General features: G+C 44.9%; 1 protein-coding gene across 6 annotated transcripts in view; it reads right to left on the reverse strand.

Annotated features, from left to right (window-relative positions):
- Positions 1-95: 95 nt before the first annotated feature.
- The window catches only part of Raf1 (Raf-1 proto-oncogene, serine/threonine kinase), a 56,945-nt gene continuing 39,870 nt past the window's right edge, over positions 96-17,170 (reverse strand). For all 6 annotated transcript variants that reach the window (XM_059258412.1, XM_059258413.1, XM_059258415.1 and 3 more), the window contains 14 exons: positions 15,764-15,866; positions 15,322-15,479; positions 13,778-13,876; positions 12,088-12,241; positions 8,457-8,484; positions 8,223-8,350; positions 7,761-7,878; positions 4,832-4,916; positions 4,182-4,358; positions 3,144-3,190; positions 1,762-1,880; positions 1,341-1,472; positions 1,112-1,246; positions 96-950 (listed from right to left, as the gene is read on the reverse strand). In XM_059258412.1, the coding sequence (XP_059114395.1) occupies positions 807-950; positions 1,112-1,246; positions 1,341-1,472; positions 1,762-1,880; positions 3,144-3,190; positions 4,182-4,358; positions 4,832-4,916; positions 7,761-7,878; positions 8,223-8,350; positions 8,457-8,484; positions 12,088-12,241; positions 13,778-13,876; positions 15,322-15,479; positions 15,764-15,866 (1,627 nt within the window). In that variant the 3' untranslated portion in view covers positions 96-806. The remainder of the gene's footprint in view (positions 951-1,111; positions 1,247-1,340; positions 1,473-1,761; positions 1,881-3,143; positions 3,191-4,181; positions 4,359-4,831; positions 4,917-7,760; positions 7,879-8,222; positions 8,351-8,456; positions 8,485-12,087; positions 12,242-13,777; positions 13,877-15,321; positions 15,480-15,763; positions 15,867-17,170) is intronic.

The raw sequence follows: 17,170 nt of genomic DNA on the forward strand, positions 1-17,170 counted from the left end.
CTCCTTGAGTTTTACACAAGAAACCAAACAAATAGGGTGTCCATACTGCCTGCGAGCTCAGCATTACTTTTGAAGGAGTCAGAAGCCATTAAACCTAAATTTAATTTATTTTATTAAAATAACATAATTGAGGAACCATCAGATAACTGTATCTTGTCAGGCGCAATAAAAACAAAATTAAAACCCAAAATCATTAAGAAAACCTGTATTCCTGGCTTTCTTACAGACAAGGATGTGACTAGAGATAGGCTGGGCTGCAGCCCACCCCATAGGGGCAGCTTCTGGAAGACAGATTCAGCGTGTGGGAGGCTGCCCGAAGGTGGAGCACCGTGCTTGGAAAGCCATCCACACAGGACACCTTAGACACAGTAAGAGGGTGTGTCCATAAAGTGAAGTTCTGTAGTACCAAAGCAGGCTCCCCCAGGTGGCCAAGACTCCATGTGCAAAACTGGCACTGCACCACTGTCTGTGCCCTGCAGCAGATAGGCTCAGCGAGCTAAGTTCCCGATTGCACGTCCCTGCAGCAGCCAGAGTGCAAGCCACTTTGACTTCTCTCCAAGGCCATTTCCTTGCTCTAAAATACTCCGCTGACTTGTATTCCTGGAGCAGAGCAGGCTAGCATGGTGGACAGCTTCCTTTCCCAGGGCAGGAGGGTAGAAAAGAAGGCAACATGAAGTTAAGGCCCTGTGAGTAGTCTAGGTCCTTAGCAGCAGCTTCTCTGAAAACATGCATTCTGCCCCCAAGGAAACAAAGTGGTGCCTGCTGACTCTTTTCCCCTGGTGGCCTAAGAACAGCTACAACATCAGCTAGAAGACTGGTAGCCTCGGGGATGTGGTCAGCGTGCAAGCATTGATGTCCTCAGTGTGGGCCGCCCGATGCAGGGAGGGCTCAGAGGCGCTCCTGTTGATTTTCGGCAGAGAGTGCTGAAGCAGCTCGATGGAAGACAGGATCTGAAACAAGGCCCCGGAAGTGGTCTTGTTAGTTGGGGACTTGCTATCTCCCCAGCCATACCTTTCAGTCAGGCGTCTAAGCACACAGAAGGTCCTCTCCCCACAGACCCCTGGCCCACCTCAGACTGTAATCGTATTTGAGCTCCTGAGCTCCACCTAACCTGGGGAAACAGAGGCCTCTCTTCTTTTACTTTCTTCACACAGTCGGCCACCAACCTCTTCATTGCCTTGGGGCAGTTTTTGTAGAGCCTGCTAAGGTCTGGGGAAACATATCCCCGGCCCACCATGAAGATGATCTAAAGAAGGAAACAGTTGAGCAAAGGAGTTTGTGAACGACAGACACTGGGACTAACTAGCCCTTGCCGCTCTGCCAGGCCCCGTGCAGATCACCTGATCTCGGTTGTTAATGTGGGAGTAGGGGAGCTCCCCTGTCATCAGCTCGTACAGCACAATGCCATAGGAGTAGACGTCAGACTGGAAGCTGAACGGGTTGTTATCCTGCATTCGGATGACTTCTGGGGCCTATGAGGACAAAGTATGTTAGTCCCTGGGTAATGGGCTCCAGAGACATTCAGGAGCCAGGCTATTCCAACTAGTTGGAGGGAGTCCAGTCCTTAGCCCAGCGTAGCTCTTCCCTAAAGACTTAACCCCCAGGCTCTGGCCTCTGTTGCCTTCCTAGGAGATAAGTGGTTTTGCCTTAAGCTGACACCAGGGATCAACCAGACTCCCAAAATGTGCAGAAATGATGTCAAGTTTGCACCCTGCTCCACTTCATGGTGCTCAGGAAGTTGTGTGGGGCCAGCTTCCTTACCATCCACAGCACAGAGCCCGTGGGCTGTTCAACTTGCTGAGAACCACTCCAGCGTGACTTGACTGTTGCCAAACCAAAATCTCCAATTTTCACCGTGAGGCCTTCATGGAGAAATATATCTCAATGCTTGTTAAGGAGACTGACAGGTCAACGTTCCTTACAGTGCTTTTTACCTCCTTCGCCTCACTACTAAATCAAATTCTGAAATCACTTCTCTTCAGGAGGCAGGAAATGGTGTAGGCCCAATAACTGGGCCTCGGACTGCTCACCAGCGTCCCACCCCGCCTACATGCCCTACTCATGACAGCAACAGAACAGCAGCAGCCTCACCACCGAATGTTTTTAAAAACTGGCTAGAACCGGTCCACTTTATGACCAAGATCTTAGAGCAGTGCTTAGCTGCCCAAAAAACTTTACTTCAAGAAGGTCACGGCCACTAATGCAGCACAGCTAAGCCTGACACTGGCACATCATGCTGTGCACCATCTCACAGCATAAAAGGGGCACAGCTGCTGTGAGGAAGGAGGAATGCGGTTTCTTTTAGATTGACTTCTTCTGTCTGCATGTGTGCCTGCAGGCCAGATGAGGACATCAGATCTCACTACAGATGGTTGTGAGCTGCCATGTGGTTGCTGGCAATTGAACTCAGGACCTCTGGAAGAACAATCAATGCTCTTAACCTCTGAACTACCTCTCCAGCCTGAAGAAAAATGCCTTTTCTTGGTACCTGTCCATAAGGATCACCAGAAACAATTTGCTTTTAGTTGGCAAGGCCAGGAAAACACCCTTACAGTTTTACCTCAAGGATGTTTTACCTCTCCTGCCCTGTGTCATAACTTAGTTTGAAGGGATCTTGATTATCTGTGACTTCCACCAAATATCACATTGTTCTACTGTATTGATGGCATTATGCTGCTTGGACCAAGTGAGCAGGAGGCAGCAACCACTTTGCACTTGTTGGTAACACATATATGCATCCGAGGATGGGAAATAAATCCAGAATCTTAAATCTTGACTTGCAATTACTTTTCGTCTGTATGTACAGCCATACATCTTCCACAGATGAGATATAAATAGATGCTAATAAACTCTCAAGCAAACTTTGAATAATCCAACCAGGCTGAGTTCAAGTTCATTCCAAGTTTGTATCCCAACTCTGAAGGAATTGTTTACAGATCACTGTTGGGGGAAAAACCTTAAGGAAGGAACTCTTGTGGACAGTCACAGCAGCCCAGGTGAGATGGAGGCTGCAGAGGGCCTGTTTGGCTTCTTAACTAACTTCATTTTTGTTTTCCTTTAAAAAGCTCTCCCCTGGAACCATGAACCATATTTGAGAAAAAGGTCCCTTTGGGTTAAACTGAGAACTCAATACCAAAGGATACTGTTGGACTTCATGTCTCTGTGGATGATGTTCTTTGCATGCAAATAGCTGTGAAGGAGAGAAATCAATCAGTTAATTAGCTACAGCTAATAAGGTACCCAAGGACCTGTCACATAGAAAGGCCACAGTGTAAACGGGCTGACATCAAACATCAGTTTTACTCAAAAGTAACTTGGACTGTCTCACTGGCCATCCGCTAACTGTGGGTAGCAATTTGCCTTGCATACTGCAACTTGGATTTGCTCTGCAAACAAAGCCAGGCATGTAGGATGTGATCTTTTACCTCACATTCCACTTACCAAGACATAAACCCAGCAGTAGGAAGGCCAATTATCAGGAACTGGGGATGGCTATAAGCTGGGGATTTTTCTATATGGTAAGAATGCAGCATCTAGTAGGATGGCTGTACTTTGAATACAGAAAGGCCCCCAAGCCCTACCTCCAAAAGAAAGACTTCTTATGGTATGTGAATGTTAAAGTTCAGAGCTCTGTATGAATTTTATTTTTTGGCTGTTTGAGACAGGGGTTCTCTGTGTAGCCCTAGCTATTCTGGAACTTGCTCTATAGATCAAGCTAGCCTCAAACTCTGGATCTTGCTCCGTAGATCCAGGGGATCCAGGAGCTAAAAAGATGGCCTTTTAAAGAAAATGGATGATCCAACGTGACAAAGGGCTGGAAAGAGGTTTGGAGGTTAACATGTCACTGCTCTTGCAGAAGACCCCATTTTGATTCCCAACACCCACATTAGGCAGCTGACGACTGACTGCAGCCCCAGGACCACCCATCTCCCGAGCACTGCCACTCACTGACCATATAAACATGCAATTTCAAATATTTTTTTTTAATTGACAAAAGCACCGGTGAGCAGAGCGTATTCCTGCTGCCTGGGCACAAGGGTCCTACAGATGGTAGCTAGGTCTGGTTGATGAGAAACGGGAGCTTCAGATGTCAAAGAGCCCACCCAGGTGCCACTCAGTCTGGTTCCTACAAGGGCAACTCAGGGTTCAGGCCACAAGGACTCACCAAGCTGTCTACTTACTCCATTCCCTGAGCTGTCTGTCGGGCAATGTCAATTAGCTGGAACATCTGGAATTTGGTCTCCTGGACATGCAGGTGTTTATAGAGACTGCTGCCCTCACACCACTGGGTCACAATCGCCAGGTTGTCCTTTGTCATGTACCCCATGAACAGCAGGATATTAACATGCCGTGTTTTGCTGGGGGAAGGGGAAGCAGGGAGAGCATGACCATAAGAGTACTACCTATAATCAGCTGAAGCCCACTCACCCTTCATTCACCTCCATGCTGGCCTTGCTTACAGAGAGGGTACTCTTTGCACAGGACCCCTCATCTGTGGAATCCACCTCTGTCCAACTCATCCCTACAAACCTAAGAGAAATTGAGTGACTAGAGAGCTAAGGCTCTCTTTTTATTAGCTATAAAAAGATGCCTGGAAACAGGTAAAAATGATCCCCCTACCACAAGCCAAACCCCACACAGCTGGACTGTTGAGTGTTGATTCCAGAGATGAGGTGTGTCCATGCAAAGGGCTCTTCTGGCTTCCAGCACATACGCTGGAAGGAAATAGACTTCCCTCCTCCTCAGAGGAGTATCCCTCAGAACCCATAGCAGGTGCTGACCTGCACAGCCCGGCCCTACCCAACCCTGCTGCTCCAGGGGCTGGGCTCACCGCAAGACAGCCACCTCATTTCTGAAGGCCTGGAACTGCTCTGGGGTTGGGTCAACCACTTTTAGGATCTTTACTGCAACATCTCCTGCAAATTAATTTGTAGTTAGTTACGCTCAGTTAAATAGTTACGCTCAGTTAAATAGTCTTTATTTTTTCAAATACCTTAGGATTTATGTGCATCTTACCTTGTTTTTGTTTTTTTGAGACAGGTTCTCACTGGGACCCAGGACTCGACTAGGGTCAGCTAATTGAGCCCCTTTCTACCTCCCCAGCACTGAGATTACAAGACAGTACAACCACAGCTGAATTTTTATGTAAGTGCTGGGGATTGATCTTGGGTCCTTGTGCTTTGATGGCAAGCTCTTTTTACCAACTGAGCTACTTCCCAGCCTTTCAAAAACCCTAATTCTAAGGACAATAGGAGGCACTTTTCAAGGAACATGTGTCTGCAGGTAGAACAAATCTGCCAACCAATACATCAAGTGGCTGAGAAGCTTCACTGCTACTAATACCCACACTGGGCCACAAAAGCCTTCAACAAGCTTGTATCCACTTGATGCTGGCTGGGAGCACCAAGGTAGGTCCATATGGGAGAGCTCCACAACCTTAGCCTGTGAGGATGAAATCCATGCCAAGGCTGTGAATGGCACGCCAAGTGTAAACTGATGAGGAAGCAGGCCCTTCAGCAAGCTGAAGGAGAGGGTCCTTTACCAGTAGGAGCAGTGGGAATACTGAACACTGTCATAGCTTGTATGCACACCTGACTGTTAAAACTCATTCTGCAGAGAGGAAATAGAGTAGAAGTCAGTCTCATGTCCAGAACCACATTTGGAAGGAAGGAAGGAAGGAAGAAGGAAGGAAAAGAAAAATGTGCTGGAGCCAGGAAGGGCAGGAAGTTAAGTGGGCCCACACAACTGTCTTACAATACTGACAATCACCAAGGCAGCAATATAGGTAACCTCCCTACAGCTTCAGAAACACCCAGGAGTCAACATGCTTTCTGGGGTAGTTGGCAGTCACATTCAAATATGTTTTATATAGATATATTAACAAGAGTAATAATAAAGTGCCTAAACCCTTTAAGGGTCCCCTTATTTTACTTATTTATTCATTCATTCATTTATTTTTGGAGACAGGGTTTCTCTGTGTGGCCCTGGCTATTCTAGAACTCACTCTGTAGACCAGGCTGGCCTTGAACTCACAAAGATCTGCCTGCCTCTGCCTCCCAAGTGCTTAAAGATGTACACCACCACCGCCAGGTTAGGACCTCAAATTTTTATAAGGCTGTCCACTCTGGAAGCTGAGGCAGGAGGCCAGCCTAAGCCACATACCGAGACCCCATCTCAAAAAAACAGTCAAATTAACCATGGTACCAATGACCAAAGTCTGAGTCAGCTGAGAGGCACCTTGGAGTTGGCCGGTCCCTCAGCCTGAGGAGTGTGGTCTTGAGGCAGTCTGTTCTAGGGAGCACCAATGGTAAAGACAGGGCTCCCTTGAGGTCCCAGTCTCTCAGCTATAACTGACCTGGTAATTGGCATCATCCAGCACCAAAGGCACAGGCTGCTAGAGAAGCTGCAGCTCATCCTAGTAGCGAAGGTGCAGTGCTGGAGCCACCTGTCCAGCAGTGACCGTGTGTGCCCTAGTGGCAGGTCCCACGTGGCTGTGAAGTCTGAGACAAGACAGTAGCTGGGCTTAAAGACTGCTGGGGAGTGGGAGTGTATGGAGATGCTTCCTGGAGGTAGTGGGGTGTAAGCATCAGGAAGGATATTAGAAAGGACACTCTAGTGAGGCATGTAAGTGAGCATCTATAAAACAGAATGGGTGGGAGAAAATTTTGCTGCAACAGCCCAGGTGAAGGCAGGCTTGGAGTTACAGTGGGAAACAAAAGGGTAAGAAAGTTAGGGGTGGAAGGAGAGACTGGGGTAGGCAGGTCAACTTAAGTGGTGAGGCCAGGAAGATGTTGGTGGCCAGATGCCTGCATAGGAGGCTGGAGGAATGCTAAAAAGCCCCTCAAGAACAGGCTCTGCCTAGCTCATAACCATTCCTCTGCAGACCAAGAGACAGGCCAGCAGGGCATCACTTAACAGTCCTCAGAGGAGTCAGTCTAAGTGTCACTGACCAACTTTCTGATCTGTGCTCCTAAGAAAGCACATTGCTCATAGGACGACCTATGCAAGGCAAAACCCCACACACTGATGCACAACCATAGTGGATGCTGCTGTTTCCAACACTGAATGTGAATGTCTGCACACTTTTCTCCATCTCTGCCCTGTTATCTGTAAAGTTACTGAAACTTCACAAGCACTTTCAAGAACCCCCTGCTTACATTTGCTAACATCCTAATCTAGAGGTGTTAAAAACCTGGTATGGAAATGCTGTCAAACTATTCAAGCTATGACTACAAAGGTTAAACTAGAAACTTTCTTCCAAGTGAGCAATGTTTCTCATGGAAATAAGAACACTCACCCCACAGGAAGGGAGAGCTACAATTACCCGAGGGCAGAACAGAGAGTCAGGAAGTTTCCTGCTTTCCTGCGCCAGCCTTCTGAACAGAAGATAGCTCCTGCTCTTGGTCTGGACCTGTTTTAAGGTCCCTTCAGCTGTTGGTGTCTAGGGTGCCCTCCATCAAAGCAGTAAACACCTGCTCAGTGAAGAAGTATGTTCCATGAGCAGAGCTAGCTTAGTTTAGAAGAAATGGCACCACTAACATCTGACTACAGGGCTAAAACTTGCTCACTGGTTTCTAAGCATCACTAGAACTTTATTATACAAATTAAGGTTAGAATGCTGTGAAATTTCAAAATTGATTTGATTGCGAAGTATGATCAAGTACCCTTAGAGAAGGCCACTATGAACAAAGAAGCCCCCTAGCCCTCTGCTGAACCCTGAGCACCAGAGCCCTGAAGCTGGAGATAGGCTCCAAACTCACCGTGCCACTTGCCCTTATACACAGTGCCAAAGGAGCCTGACCCAATGCGAGTGGACAGCATCACCTCACTGGCTTCTATTTCCCAGTAATAGCTTGAATCTCTCTGCCCACGAGGTCTCTGAAACAAATGGAGATCATTCATAACCCATAGAATGCCAACAGCCTGCTGAGAGTAAGACTGTCAAAGAAAGGGTCACCCCACCCCGCCTGTTCCTGCTTCCTTTAAAGGTGAACAGGCTCTGCAGCTACAGTCTTGTCTCCGAGAAGACGACAGTTTACTGAGTTGTAGCCAAATGGCAACTTATAGAATGAATGTGAACATGCCAGGGCACAGTGGCATTCATTTTCCTTAAGTGTATTTTATTAGGTTCCCACCCCCAAATATGTTAAGTACATTCTGATTTCCAAGAGTTTATCTTTACTGATCCCTGAGGGGCAGGAGGTATTATTGACCATACTCACAATTTTGTTTTTTTCCTGGGTCCCAGATCCTGGTGCCCGTTCTCTTTGTGCTGGCACAGGGGTTTTGGGCTGTGACCAGCCTGTTGGGCTCAGGTTGTTGGGGCTGCTGGACAGGGCTGAAGGTGAGGCTTAATAGACAAGACAAACAGAATCCACACGTAGATAAGGCAACAGAAGATCACAGCATAGAGAAAAAGCCATTACTGATCACTAAATGACTGTGGGGTAAAGTACCTGATTCACTGTGACTTCGAATTGCATCCTGAAACGGAAAACAAAAGCTGATCAGATACACTAGAAAAGGCCTCGTCTCTTGGGGCAGGGGCTATAGGAGCAATTATTAACCCTCTAAAATATAAAGTATACTTGTGTACTCCTAATTTCCTGGTTTACCTAATGCCTAAATAAATTTTTCCAAGATTGATTCCTGTTAAATACTCCTGGAATGAGTATAACTTTTCATGGAAACCACATTTCTCAGAAACAGACCTTCAGCAAAGGCTGGTAGTTACTGTCAACTGGCATCTCCTCCACAGACTCGGGATACTGCTCTGTTGACGCTTAATCAGAGACAGAGACTGAGAGACAGAGGTCCAGTGACAGGCTCATTTTGACTTCAGTAGGAGGAAGGACAAATATGGACCAAAGTTGGGTTTAACACAGGTAGGTACTACTTGAAGCCTAACTTATGGGGAACTGGAAAAAAACATGAACCCCAGAGCCTGAATCCTGTGTTTACATTTTAAAACCCACATGGACAGAAGGGGAGACTCAGTAAGGGTCACAGAGCAGTGGATGGCAGAAATGAGCCATCACATATGGATCTCAGCCTCAGCTCCATTAGCATAAGACATTCAAACTTTAGTGATTTTCTCAAGCTGGCTACTAGACACTGGATACTGTTTCAAGAATCACTCAAATCACAGGGACCTACCTCCACCAGACATTTTTTTAAGATTTTATTTTTGGTGTGTGTGTGTAAGAATGCAAGTGCCCACAGGGGCCAAAGACAGTGTGGGACCCCTTGGAGCTTGGAGTTACAAGCAGTTATATCCTTCCTGATATGTGTGCTTGGACTTGAACTTGGATCCTCAAGAGCATCAAGTACTCTTAACTGCCCAACTATCGATACAACCATCCATGAGACCTTTCTAAATTTTAATCTTATAATTCTTCCTTGAGGGCAGAATTTATAATATATATTACAAATATAAAACCACTTCATAACTTCAGAAAGTGTCTTTCTAGCAAGTCATCTGCATTTTTCTTTGTATTACCACAGCAAACAAGATAATTGTTCCACGAAGCTATTACTAGAATGTTCCCACTCAATTTTTTGAGGGTTTGTTTTTTTTTTCTGTTTTGTTTTTTTTCCATTTTATATGTATGGGTGTTTTGCTTGCATGTATGTGTGCTCACCATTTGTACAGTGCCCTTGGAGGCCAGAAGAGGATGTTACACCTTCTGGCACTGAAGTTATAGACAGTAGTGAGCCTGCATGTGGGTGCTGGGACCTGAACCAGGGTCCTCTGTAGAACAAAGGCTCTTCTTAACTGCTAGGCCATCACTCCAGCCATATTTTTTGCTTGTTTTTTTATATAGAGTCTCACTGTGTAGCATAGGCTGGCCCTGAACTTGCCATTCTTCTGCCTCAGCCTTGTTAGTGCTGTGATTACAGACATGTGCCACCATGCCTAGCTTTCAAAAATATCTTTACAAGAGTAAAAAAAAACACAAACCAAGCTACTGCTCACTTGCTCTCTCTCTTGCACTCACACACACACACCAACTGTGTCAGCCACCCTGCCCAAGTATCTATAACAGCATAGAATAAAGCCTAATTCTAATTCCCAACCCTGGCCTGTCTGTAAAACATCCACAGAGATGGTTAAGATCCTGCCAGGCAGTGGTGGCACATGCCTTTAATCCCAGCACTTGGGAGGCAGAGCCAGGTAGATCTCTGTGAGTTCGAGGCCAGCGTGGTCTACAGAGCGAATTCCAGGACAGGCACCAAAAGGAGAGAGCTTGGTTGCTGAAGGGCTTGCCTTGTAAGCACAGAGTGGTGGCACATGCCTACGATCCCTGCACTGGGGAGGTGGGGACAGGAGGATCCTGGAGGCTCACTGACTGGCCAACCTAGCCTAACTAGCAAGCTCCAGCTTCAGTAAGAGACACTATTTCAAAGCACAGAATGGAAAGGCAATTGGGGAAGACACTTAACATCAGCCTCTGGCTTACACACACCTGCACACACACAAAAACAGATTCTCACTCTGCAACTCAAACCAGGGCTAATGATGTGTGTCTGTGAGGGAAAGGTGAGAAAGCCTGGGTGTCTGTATGACAGGATGGCAGCCAAGGGGGAGAAACACTGGCCATTCAACCAATCTCTTCTGTTATTTTTGTCTACAAAAGGTGAGTTCCAGGACAGCCAGAGCTGTTGCACACAGAACACCTGTCTTGAAAAACAAATATCAAGGAGGAAAAAAGCCAAGAATCAAATTTTTTTCTGAGGCACAAACAGGATTAAACACAATACTTGTGTTACTTACATTAGCAACTGGAGAATTTTGACTTTGACTGTATTAACAACAGTTTATACAGGAACAAATTGTACATGGAAAGAAAATGGCTACTTTATAATTGTATATGAATGTATAGGGCCAATTATTATGATAAAGCCAATGGCTTACACAGGGCAACAAGTGGTTAAAGGTGATTTCTGGCTATAGAAAAATTACACCTAAGATGACAGGTGTCAAGGAACCAATTTTTGCAAAGATGAGAAAGCACGGTTACATGGCCATGTCTGCTGTGTCTTTTAATTTGATTTTGAAACAGGATCTCACTGTGTAGCCCAGGCCAGTCCTGAATAAGGTCCTCTAGAGTGCTAGGATTCTAGGCATGTACCAGGATGCCAGACTTTCTAATAGGCTTTTCTAGGTCATATCAACCAAATGGGTGAAATGCTTTGCTTTCTAATGTCTGAACTCCATACAGATGCTTTGTTACTATCAGTCCATCATTAGTCTTTTGAGAGAGCTGAGTTTTTAAAAACTATTTCAATGCCCTTGCCTTTGAGAATCTACCTTGAGAAATTCACCTAGCAGTAGCAACTCAGAGTATTTATTTTACTTATAAATATTCTATAGAAAAGAAAGAAAACGTGGCAAAAGTATGAGAGAAATATAAATGAATGTATTTGTTGTCTCACATGATAGTCTACCATCTGACAGTCTATCCTGTTAAACCCAAGAAGCAAAGGCATGGAGAAAAATACCTACTCTTCCCCTCAGACAAAACCGTCTGGAGCACGCCCTGGGAGAGGCATTCAGGCTGTTATTCTAGTCCAAAGCAATGAGAAATAAAGAAGAATAAAGACAAAGGAAGCATTTGAAGTGTAGTCAGTTGATTTTAAAGATGAGCTAGAAAGCAAACCAACAGAACACACAAGAAAAGAAAAGGCAGTTTGCAAACACTGACTGGCACTGTCACATCTGCTTCAATGCACTTTAGATCCTAGAGGTCCTACTTTCAGTCCTCTAGAGCATCTGTAGTCTTTACAACACCTCACCATATGAAGCTGCTCTGCTCTGCACATATCTACCATCTCAAAGAACTCACACCCAAAGCTGGGACACACCCGCACAATGGTTAGCGGGGAGTTTTGTTTCCCACTGGAATGATACATGGCCTAGTTATTAAGTCAGTCTGTGGAAGTAACAGATTTTAAAATAACATTTCGAAGTTATTTTTAAGGGCCTAAGAAAATACTGCAACATTCCTGAGCAGCTTTGAAATCTACATTCTGTGCTCCCAATGTTAACTACTGCTGCTCATCACCACCCACAAGGGGCCCTATTACCTCAATCATCCTGCTGTCCACAGGCAAGGTGGTGCTGACCATGTGGACATTGGGAGTGGACGTTGACCTCTGCCTCTGGGAGAGGGAACCTTCAGAGGAAGGGCTGGAGGTGTTGAAAGTGAAGGCATGTGGTGTGGAGTATCTGTGCTGGGAACTAGGCATGGAGGAGAAAGAAAGTCCCATGATTGGCACTCAGGCCTCCACACTGGCAAAGTCTTTTCAACTGCCTACCTCATTAAGACACTTAGGGGCAAACTGATCCATACAATCTTTGACACAATGGTTCATTCTTTAAATATGCACTATTAAAAATGCTGTCTGGGTTCTTTTGTGTGCAAATTTTTGAAAATGAAAAATAAATGTGCTTGTCATCCCCTGTGAAAAGGAGAATCCATCATACAAGTTCGCCTTGGTGATAAATCATTCTTGAGAATAATTTAGAGTTTTATATCTCTAAGAACAGATCAGTATTTGCTACAACTACCACCTAATGCTAATAGGAATCTGCCCAATTTAATTGAAAGAAAGACTGAGAATTTCTCTCTGTAGTCAGCACACAGCAAAGTGTGTTCCATCTTTAGATCTGCAACCCCAACCTATGACTATTTCAGCCTAGGAACCCACATTAACAAGTATGGGATGCAGCTCAGTGGTAGAAGGAATGTCTGCCTAGCCTATGTAAGGCTTTAGGTCTAAGCCCCAGTATCTTGAAACAAATAACACCTTCCTCTATTGTGAAGCACAAGCCTAGCCTCAGTGAGGCCCTGAACTCCACCCAAACCCCAACAAAACAAAGTAGAACATATTTGTTCTGTAATCTTCAATTAAGGTTGGTTCAGGTCATACTCATATGAACTCAAGGGACAAAGACTGGCTTTTCTAAAGGATACCGTTCTGTCTATGGCCTTACTTGAGGAAGGCTGTTCCCTCACTGAAATGCCACCTTGCACTAGGAATTCTACATTTAGGCTTTCAGAGTCAGGTTTCTTATCTGCAAGGCAAGTTGTTTTTTGCTTGAATGTAGTTTTCAAATTACCAAAATGGCTTCATTCAAGTCAGACACAATTTCAGTACAAATTCCTTGTTTTAAGATGCTGCCTTTCACTGGTTCCATAGTAGTTTTATAGGGATCATTAAATGCTAGCTGATTACATATAAGTTAAAAGTCAGACATTTTAGACAAAAATGTAGACTTTATTTTAGGTTCTATATTCTTGTGTGTCACTGAGCAAGGTGTGTACTCCACTGAACTTTGAGTTTTAAAGCTAGAAAACAGCAGCAATGACAACTCAAATGCAAACTGAAAAGAATAACAACAGAAAGGCTATCTGATTCATCTACTTGGATATCAAGGCCATGATAAACATTTTAGAAGTAAGGTCTGATGTTCTTAGCCACTATACTCACTTTGGGGACCTTTCCATAGAGGCTTAATTCACCACAACTGGAAGATGGCAGAACCTCAAGCTTTTTATAAATATAATGGGAGACTGAGGGTTGTATTGTAACAGAAAGGCCAACAATCAAAATCACTTTTCAGAATGTAAGCTCCATGGGACCACAGAGAGAAAGGTCTCCAATTGGTGTTTCACAGAAGCAGCAAAGGGTCTGCAGACAGCCCAACATGACAGTAGGCTCTCAACCCACCCAACCCAATGTAACTTTCCAAGAGTGCCAAGTAAAACATTACCTAGCAGGCATCCGGGAAACAGACTCCCGCATCCGGCGCATTGTCAAAGAAGGTAGTGCTGGGACTCCAGTATCACCAACAGTGGAATTTGGAAACAGCCTAAATGAAACGTGGAAAGACTGGTTTATAGATTTTGTCCTCACAGAGAAACAAGCCCCTTGCCTGCAAACCCACAGCTACAACCCAGCTTCCCTTTACTCATTTTCTCAAGTGCTTTAGACACGTGCTATGAAGAGACTACCAACCCAAAGGGCTGGATTACAGACTGAGTGACAGCAACCTGCCAATGAACACACATCCTGCTAGAATGCATCTCTACAAAAGTCTGGTCCTGCTCAACTATATCAAAGTAATGTTTTCTTAAGTGATCATGCAACACTTTAAAACCTTTATCACATCCAGCTTTTCTGGAATTGTCTTGGAAACGATGAGAAGACTATAAGGAATAAACTATATTCAGCACCAATAGTAAAAAGGAAGGGAAAGTGAAATTACAATTAACTAGGCACTTTGATTCCACACGCTGAGTATTTGTGCTAAGCAATCTCATGTTATCTCAGCCAACTCCCATGAGACCTCTTTTCAGATCAATGAGCTGAGACTTAGAGGTGCTGATCACAGCCCTGAGGTAGTGATGTGTGGCTGGCCACAAGCACATGCCTTTCTGCTATTCAAGTTCTCCGAGAAGCAACAGGTGGCTTCTGTGGGAGCTAAAAGGTCCCTTCCCATTGTGAGTGAAGACAAAAGTCCTCTCATTTTCCTAACATGCTCCAATAAGGGTAAAACTGACTTCATACTCTCAACACAGTTTTTAAGGCTTTAATAAGGATAATTTGAATTTAAATTTGCAGTTATTTAAACCATTTTCTCTCTGTGAAATATATCTTAGTACCTGGTTTGTCACCTAATAAAGAGTCTCAATTTTTTATATCCAAACTGTGAGGCCCAACCAAACACGTTGTTCCCCAGAGCGAGGGGAGGAAACAGCCAAGCTCCACTTTCTGCTTTCTCGGGACAACATGCAGCACTAGCCACTTGCAGCCCAGTTGAGGAGAGAAAAAAGCCCTTTGATTTCCATGTCCCCGTTCTTTTCCTTGACAAATCAGTGTCAGTAACTATTTGACAGACAATGGGTCCGACCTGTTTGTGGCATCAACTTGGCTAGACTAGCTGGCCAGCAAGTCCCAAGGACAGCCCTCTCTCCACCATCCCGACTCAGAGACTACAGGCACACGGTGTGGGCCCAGCTTTTATGTCAGTGCTGGTGATCAAACTCAGCCCTCATGCTTAAAGTAAACACTGCTTAAAGTAAACCAACTGAGTCATCTCCCAGCTCCCTACCTGTTTGTTTCGGTTGGGTGTCACACTAAAACTAGCTAATTTTAGAACTATGGTGCTTCTAAAGTAGATAGTTTCAGATTCACAGCAATTATTTAACAAACCTAAAACTCAAACAATAAAAATATATAATGAGCATCCTCAAAAGTGTTTCTGCACCTGACCCTGAATTTTTACAAGGAAAAAAACAAAAACAGATGCCTTACAAGAGCTGCCTGATATTACTCCAGTCCACACACATAGTAGGTACTTTGGTGCTACAGTGCTCATGAAACTTGTAGCCACAAGTCTGACATCGAAATCCATTTAGCAGGAACTTCTGACAGATGTCACAGAATGCAAGCTTCAGGAACGTTTTCCGAGCCTGTGACAAGAAATCCAGGAACACAAGTGAAGAACCAACAAGGTGCTTTCTCCACTGGCCTCCCAAGAGCCTCCCACAGTGAAGAATCCTACTTCCAACACTGTCAAATTCAGAAACGGAAGGCAGAGGAACCTCTGTTAGCAGACTCTAAACTGCCCACTGGACATGAGCACAGCGGGAGAATGAAAGTAACTAATAGTGCACATGACTAGTGCTTCTCGGAAAGGTCAGCCATGCACAGCAAAGAGCCAAAATGCCAGAGAAAGGCAGGTGCTGAAACTTACAAAGTTGTGAGTTGTGAGTGGAACATGATCCAGGAAATCCACTTGCAGTTCTTCTCCAATCAGAGAGGCGGCATCGGTGTTCCAATCTAAGCGTGCTTTCTTACTAAAAATTACCCAAAGCATAATATGAGGTGACAATGGACAAGGCTCCGGACACAGAGCAGTTCTACTGTCTACTGCATGCTGTCTAAGCACACCGGACAGGTAGTCTGGTCCCACCCTAAAAATAAGCAACTGGGGCCCTCAAGAGACCTTGCTCATAGAGTGATGGGCCTGTTGGAATTCAAGTCTGTTGGACTCCAAACTTTATATTCCTAGAACAAAGTTTTGTTTTGTTTTGTTTTGTTTTTAACAATAAAATAAAACAATCTCATTACAAGGGTAACTATGTCTTTAAGGAGACTGTGTAATATTAAAATCCTACCAAAATACCAAGATCACATAAAGTAAGGTGCAGTGACTACAGTGCTCAAGTTTAGTGTTCAACAGCTACTTCAATCTAAACATCCATAAACATAATGCAAACAGAGATGCCCTTTCATTAGTTACTGACTCAAAGTTGTTTGTAGAGGTTATAAAAATAAAGTCTATAGGAGACAAAACAGTCTTTAAAATTGGCTGACAAAGCTGTTTCTTGTGCCCAGAACAATCAAGACAGGCCATCATAGCAATTTAAGGAAAAACTGTTAGTTCAGTTAATCTGTCTCATTTGTGGAGGGTGAACATTCCCAGTTAAGAAGGAATGTAACACACATGGCATCACTCAAACCCCTCTGTCACCTGCCAGAAGCCAACAAGCCATTCTTCTGGTTACCCAGCAGGCAACAATCCATTCCTTAAGGTAGGGAGATGGTATCTGTCTAGAGTACTGCTGTGTCCTGATGAAGACCAGGAAGGAAGCCTCACTTTCTGAACAGGCAGGAGGGGCTGTCTGTCCTGAAGAGAACTGAGATCAGTTCCCAGTCACACAGCTTTGAAGAAGAGTGGACTAAGCCCCTGTCTCAGAATCTCCCTAGTCGTAAAGGAAGTCTATGGATCAGCTTGGGGACCAACACGGGGATAAAGCCAGCTAAAGGTGATGACATGTTGAAGATCAGCAAACTAACTGCTGACCAGGCAGAGGAAGAGACACATGGAAGGTAAGCTCTGTAAGCAGACTCCTGGGTGTTCTCTCCAGCGGGGGAACTCAGAACCACAAACATAACAAGCAGGAGGTTAGTAACAGAAGCACTGCTCCCCAAAGAGGGCAGAGTCAAATGTTTTCTCAGGTTTGGCTGACAAAGCATGAATGACAAGAACTTCTCTTTAGTAATGCAGTGAATGGGTATGTCTGGAGCTCACCAATTAGGGTTAAACTGGCCAGCAAGCTTCAGGGACCTGCTTGTCTCTGCCTCCAGGTGCTGAGGT

Source organism: Peromyscus eremicus, chromosome 3 (genome assembly GCF_949786415.1).
Source record: "Peromyscus eremicus chromosome 3, PerEre_H2_v1, whole genome shotgun sequence".
Lineage (NCBI taxonomy): Eukaryota > Metazoa > Chordata > Mammalia > Rodentia > Cricetidae > Peromyscus > Peromyscus eremicus.